The sequence below is a fragment of the Muntiacus reevesi genome, chromosome X (genome assembly GCF_963930625.1).
Source record: "Muntiacus reevesi chromosome X, mMunRee1.1, whole genome shotgun sequence".
Classification (NCBI taxonomy): Eukaryota; Metazoa; Chordata; class Mammalia; order Artiodactyla; family Cervidae; genus Muntiacus; species Muntiacus reevesi.
The window spans coordinates 147391822-147399017 of record NC_089271.1 but is presented as its reverse complement, the minus strand read 5'-3'; the positions used below and the strand labels follow the sequence as shown (position 1 = coordinate 147399017).

General features: G+C 44.3%; 1 protein-coding gene across 2 annotated transcripts in view; it reads right to left on the bottom strand.

The window, feature by feature from the left end:
- Nucleotides 1-233: 233 nt before the first annotated feature.
- The window catches only part of IKBKG (inhibitor of nuclear factor kappa B kinase regulatory subunit gamma), a 35582-nt gene continuing 28619 nt past the window's right edge, over nucleotides 234-7196 (bottom strand). Inside the window, exons 10-11 of one of the 2 annotated variants that reach the window (XM_065916186.1) lie at nucleotides 4957-5016; nucleotides 234-1204 (exon numbers count right to left, since the gene is read on the bottom strand). In XM_065916186.1, the coding sequence (XP_065772258.1) occupies nucleotides 1203-1204; nucleotides 4957-5016 (62 nt within the window). In that variant the 3' untranslated portion in view covers nucleotides 234-1202. Of the gene's footprint in view, nucleotides 5017-7196 lie in introns of both variants that reach the window. The other variant, XM_065916185.1, reaches the window with a different exon arrangement.

Genomic DNA, 7196 nt, shown 5'->3' with positions numbered 1-7196 from the left:
GGTTTAAACTGGCATTTATATGGCTCAGCCAGTAAAAAATCCACCTGCAATGTGGGAGACTCGGGTTCGATCCCTGGGTTGGGAAGATCCCCTGAGAAGGGAAAGGCTATACATTCCAGCATTCTGACCTGGAAAATTCCATGGACTGTATAGTCCATGTGGTCGCAGTGTTGGACACAACTGAGTGACTGTCATATCATCTATAACAATAATTAATTTTTGCATGCTCAGGATTAATTTTTTCCTGGAATTGCTTTTATTTAACATATAAGCATTTTCTCTTTCAAAAATTTCTTCAAAAACATGTACTCGAATGCATATAAGAAGTAGCATAATGTAAGTGTTCAGTCAGTTCAGCTCAGTCGCTCATTCAGTCGTGTCCAATTCTTTGCAACCCCATGGACTGCAGCATGCCAGGCCTCCCTGTCCATCACCAACTCCCGGAGTTTACCCAAACTCATATCCATTGAGTCTGTGATGCCATCCAACTATCTCATCTTCTGTCGTCCCCTTCTCCTCCCACCTTCAATCTTTCCCAGCATCAGGGTCTTTTCAAATGAGTCAGTTCTTCTCATCTGGTGGCCAAAGTATTGGAGTTTCAGCTTCAACATCAGTTCTTCCAATGAATATTCAGGACTGATCTCCTTTAGGATGGACTGGTTGGACCTCCTTGGAGTCCAAGGGACTCTCAAGAGTCTTCTCCAACACCAAAGTTCAAAAGCATCAATTCTTCAGCACTCAGCTTTATAGTCCAACTCTCACATCTTTACATGACTAAGGGAAAAACCATAGTCTTGACTATATGAACCTTTGTTGGGAAGCAATGTCTCTGCTTTTTAATGTGCTGTCTAGGTTGGTCATAACTTCCCTTCCGAGGAGTAAGCATCTTTTAATTTCATGGCTACAGTCACCATCTGCAGTGATTTGGGGGTCCAAAAAATAAAGTCAGCCGCTGTTTCACTGTTTATTCATCTATTTGCCATGAAGTGATGGGACCGGATGCCATGATCTTAGTTTTCTAAGTGTTGAGCTTTAAACCAACTTTTTCACTCTCCTTTCACTTTCATCAAGAGACTCTTTAGTTCTTCTTCACTTTCTGCCATAAGGGTGGTCTCATCTACATATCTGAGGTTCTTGATATTTCTCCCAGCAATCTTGATTCCAGCTTGTGCTTCTTCCAGCCCAGCATATCTCATCATGTACTCTGCATCAAAGTTATAAAAGCAGGGTGACAATATACAGCCTTGACATACTCCTTTCCCTATTGGAACCAGTCTATTGTTCCATGCCCAGTTCTAACTGTTGCTTCCTGACATGCATACAGATTTCTCAAGAGGAAGTTCAGGTGGTCTAGTATTCTCATCTCTTGTTAAACATTTCATATGTTTACATTTGTCCCTAATAATGCTTCAGTGGAATTCTTCTGTATAAGTCTTTGCCTGACCGGTTATGTCCTCAAGATAGATTCCAAAGTTTAGAAGTACTGAGTTAAAAATTTACTTTTCTATTGATTTTTTTAAGGTTATTTGCCTAGAGTAGGTGGTTGCTACTCAAAAGTGTGCCTCCCCCCCCAACCAGTATTCTAGTTTGCCGACCACCTTTTATCAGTAGGTCTGATTCCTCCCAAAGTAAAAAGCTTAGCTTGCAGAAGATCAAACAACTCAGAAACACTAGAACTCTAACTTTATGGCCTATTGACCTTGTTTCAGATCAATGTAGAAAAGTTTGGGGACAATTAGTTAAGTCTTTGGGGGAGCAGTTAGCTTCCTCCAATGTCTAGTATTTCCTGCAACCTCACCAAATTTGCTGATAGTTTTAGTAGTTCTGTGAATTACACTGCATTTTCTACATGTATGATCAGGTTATCTGCAGATAAGGTGTGCTCAATCACTCAGTTGTGTCCGACTCTTTGCAACTGCATAGATTATAGCCTGCCAAGTTCCTCTGTCCATGGAATTTTCCAGGTAAGAACACTCGAGTGGGTTGTCATCCTCCAGGGGATCTTCCTGACCTAGGAATCGAGCCCACATCTGCATTGGCAAGCAGATTCTTTACCACTGTGCCATCTGGGAAGTGGCACACTGTTAAAACAGAAAGAAAGTAAATGTACATCTTCACTGAATAAAGATTCAGTAAATCAGAATAAGCCCATCCCTTGAGGGCTCAGTGGTAAAGAACCCACCTTCCAATGCAAGAGACTAAGATTCTATCACTGATTCAGGAAGATCCCCTGGAGTAGGAAAGGACAACTGATCCAGTATTCTTCCCTGGGAAATCCCATGGACAGAGGATTCTGGTGGGCTGCAATCCATAGGGTTGTGGAATAGAATACAACTGAGCAACTAAACAACAAAACAATAAAGAAATCAGAAGAAGTTGAGAATCTGTGTGAGGAGATGATACGTTCCTGTTTTAAGAGTATGCTCCACTATGTGACTGGGTATTACTTTTGATCTTTTTTTAATTTGTGTGGGTCTCAGTTGCAGCATGCAGGATCTTCAATGTGGCATGTGGGCTCTTATTTAATAGTTGCAGCATGTGGGATCTAGTCAGCTCACAAGGAATTGAACCTGGGCCACCTGCATTGGAATTGTGGAGTCTTAGCCAATGGACCACCAGGGAAGTCCCTGACATAAGTATTTTCTTTATTTCGGATAATAATCGTCTGCTCTGTTAGATTAATGGGCTTCCCAGGTGGCACAGTGGTAAAGAATCTGCCTGCTAATGCAGGAGATGCAAGAGATGCAGTTTCAAACCCTGGGTCGAGAAGATCCCTTTAGAAGGAAATGGCAACCCAATCCAGTATTCTTGCCTGGAAAATTCCAGGGACAGAGGAGACTGGTGGTCTACAGTCTATGGGGTTGCAAAGAGTTGAACATGACTGAGTGACTAAGCATGCATGCTATCTTAGATTAAGAAATAATCTTTCCCAGTCTTTCCTTTAGAACATTGGAAATTGATTTTGAACTTGATGAAAAGTGCATACCACTGTCAAGGACATGTATGAGTTTTGTAACCCAGCAACCATTTTCCTTCTCTTGGTACTGGTATGCTGTCACCCTGGAAAATTGCCCCTTTCCTTTTCTCTCAGCCATTGTGACTGTGATAGAGTTGACATCACCTCTGATTCCAGGGGTGGGCATGTGGCCCAGGCCTGCCCAATTGGAGCACTGCTTTCCTCCAGCTGTGGTGATATCATCCAACCAGTGATACTTTGGGTCTCTAGGAGAGACAGGCTGGCAAAAGACAGACGGGGAGTTGGAGCAAGAAGGCAAATCTCAGGGAACAAAATGCTGGATCCAGCCATGCCTAAAGACAAACAACTTTTGTACCTTGTAATTACACAGACCCAGAAATTCTCCCTTTGGCTTAAAAACCAATGTGGATATTCTTGGTCATTTTTGTTCTACTTGTTTTTCACTTGCAATAGCAAAGTCTTGACTATTAGTGAATTGAAGAATCATAATTTTCTTTCTTACTTAATTAACATGGTCTGAAGACTTGGTCCTTCATTATTACTTCAAGGGAGAAGTTGGTCTATTTTGTTACTAAGGGATTAGTTCCTTGCTAGTCTACCTATATCATGGTAGAAAAGGAGCCCAGTGAGTCAAAAGAGGGGAGGGACACTGCAAGGGGCAGCTGGATTAAGGGGAGAAGGAGGGTGACCATCCCTTTCCAGACAGGGCACCCAGAATTGACCCAAAATTGGGCCATATAGTAGATACGGCAAAGCCTGTGTCATCCACAGTACTTTAAGAGCTTTATAATATTCCTCAGAATGCGTAATCCATAGTCATTTTAACCAATCTCTTGTATATAGGTCTTTAGGCTGTTTGAAATTTGTTAGTATTATAAACAAACCTGAAATGGATATCCCGTACATCTGCTTTTGTGTAACATATTATGTGGAGAAGGAAATGGCAACCCACTCCAGTATTCTTACCTGGGAAATCCCATGGACAGTGGAGCCTGGTGGGCTACAGTCCATGAGTTGTAAGAGTCAGACATGCCTGAGTGACTAAACTACTACCACCAACACATGACGTACAATAATTCTGATTTAAGAAGGATTGTTGTGTCAAAAAGTAATTTCTTTTTAAAATGTTTTATATATGTTACCAAATTGCCCTCCAAAAAGGTTGCATCAATTTGACTTCAACCAGTTGGGTATGAAAGTGTCCAGTTTCTGACTTACTACCCTGATGTTGTCAGCTTGTTGTTTAGTCGCTAAGTTGTGCCCACCTCTTTTGCAACCCCATGAACTGTAGCACAGCAGGCTCCTCTGTCTATGTCCATGGGGTTTCCCAGACAAGGATAATGGAGTGGGTTGCCATTTCTTTCTTCAGGGGATATTCCCGAGCCAGGGATTGAATTCATGTCTCGTGCTTGGCAGGTAGATTCTTTATTTTACCACTGAGCCACCTGGGAAGCCCATTTGTCAGCTTAGCCTGGCATAATAAAATAATAATAAAATACCACAGACCAGTGGTTTAAGGGCTTCCCTGGTAGTTCAGCTGGTAAAGAATCCTCCTGCAATGCAGGAGACCCTGGTTCAATTCCTGGGTTGGGAAGATCCCCTGGAGAAGGGATAGGCCACCCACTTCAGTGTTCTTGGGCTTCCCTGGTGGCTCAGAAGGTAAAGAATCTTCCTGCAATTTGGGAGACCTGGGTTCAATCCCTGGGTTGGGAAGACCCCCTGTAGGAGGGCAAGGCAACCCACTCCAGTATTCTTGCCTGGAGAATCTCTCTGGACAGAGGAGCCTGGCAGGCTACAGTTCATGGGGTTGCAAAGAGTTGGACACGACTGAGCGACTAAGCATAGCACATTAAGAACAATGTTTATGAAAAAATTTGCCAATTTAGGGGCAGTCCTATGATGGCAGAGGAATAGGACAGGGAGACCACTTTCTCCCCCACAAATTCATCAAAAGATCATTTGAATGCTGAGCAACTTACACAAAACAACTTCTGAACACTGGCGGAGGACACCAGGCACCCAGAAAGGCAGTCCATTCTCTTCAAAAGGAGGTAGGACAAAATATAAAAGACATAAAGAGAGACAAAAGAGTTAGGGATGGAGACCCATCCTGGGGAAGGAGTCATGAAGGAGGAGAAGTTTCCAAACAGCAGGAAACCCTCTCACCAGCGTGTCTGTGGGGAGTTTTAGAATCTCAGAGGGCAACAAAACTGAGATAAAGAAAACAAAAAGAAAACCCACAGAATACGCACCTAACCACCACTCCCAGCGAGAAGTACCCCAGATGCTTGCGTCCGCAACCAGCAAGTGGCGGCTGGACAGGGAGGCGCGGGTTGCATACTTAGGGTAAGGACCAGGCCTGAATGCCCTGAGGACAACCTGAGGGAGCTAACATGAGATAGCAACCCAGCCCCAGAGACGGCACCCTCCACCAAACTGTGAGCAGGCCTCCAGTTGCTAATCACGTCTTCCTGGGACCCTGGACAGTTGACATCCGCCAGAAGTGTCGCAGCCTGACATCAGCTCCCCAGAGGAGACACACCAGAGACAGCGCTCTCATGGTGCACCTGGGACACCGAGCAGCTGGGACTATGGAGGAGACTAAGACGCACGGCCCACCTGGGGCAGTGCACTCGCCAAGCACCTGGTCGCATGAGCTGCTTGGACCTGGGAAGGGCAAAAAACGCACGCCCAACCAAGTCCGTGCCCTTGCAGAATGCCTGAGAACCTGAATCTGAGCAGCTCAGACCTGGGAAGTCAACAAAACACAGGGTCCGCATTGGACAGTTCCCATGCAGAGCAACCTGGAGCCTTAGCAGTGTAGACCGGGAAAACACGCCACCGTGAGCTGGGGCAAACCCCATGTGGTCCATACACTATGAACACTCCCCACACATGCCAGTGATATTTGTTTGCAGTGTTCTTAAAGAGATGGGAATACCAGACCACCTCACTGCCCTCTTGAGAAATCTCCATGCAGGTCAGGAAGCAAGAGTTAGAACTGGACATGGAACAACAGACTGGTTCCAAATAGAAAAGGAGTATAACAAGGCTGTATATTGTCACCCTGCTTATTTAACTTACATGCAGAGTACATCCTGTGAAATGCCGGGCTGGATGAAGTACAAGCTGGAATCAAGACTTCTGAGAAAAATATCAATAACCTCAGATATGCAAATGATACCACACTTATGGCAGAAAGCAAAGAAGAACTAGAGAGTCTCTTGATGAAAGTGAAGAGAGAGTGAAAAAGTTGGCTTAAAGCTCAAAATTCAGAAAACTAAGAGCATGGCATCTGGTCCCTTCAATTCATGGCAAATAGATGGGTAAACAGTGGAAACAGTGACAGGCTTTATTTTTGGTGGCTCCAAAATCACTGCAGATAGTGACTTCAGCCATGAAATTAAAACACGCTTACTCCTTGGAAGAAAAGTTATGACCAACCAAGACAGCATATTAAAAATCAGAGACATTACTTTGCCAACAAAGGTCTGTCTAGTCAAGGCTATGGTTTTTCCACTAGTCATGTATGGATGTGAGAGTTAGACTATACAGAAAGCTGAGCGCTGAAGAATTGATGCTTTTGAACTGTAGTGTTGGAGAAGACTCTTGAGAGTCCCCTGGACTGCAAAGAGATCCAACCAGTCCATCATAAAGGAGATCAGTCCTGAATATTCACTGGAAGAACTGATGTTGAAGCTGAAACTCCAATACTTTGGCCACCTGATGTGAAGAGCTGACTCATTTGAAAAGACCCTGATGCTGGGAAAGATTGAAGGCAGGAGAAGGGAATGACAGAGGATGAGATGGTTGGATGGCATCACCGACTCAATGGACATGAGTTTGAGTAAACTCTGGGAGTTGGTGATGGACAGGGAGGCCTGGCATGCTACAGTCCATGGGGTCGCAAAGAGTCGGACATGACTGAGTGACTGAAGTGAACTGAACTCCCTCCCCACAACTGAACAAGTGAGCCTAAATAAGTGACCACCTTCGCCCCCTTGTGTCAAGGTGAAAATTAGACACTAAAGAGACGTGCAAACAGAGAAAGCCAAAATAAACAAAGAAGAGGGAACTGCTCTGAAAGTGACAGGTGCAACAGATTAAAACCCTGTGGTTAGCATTGACTAAGCATTGGAGGGGCCTGCAGACCTTGAGAAGAAGTTTAAGCTGGAACAAGGAACTATCTGAAACTAAACTGACCCCACACTGCCCTCAA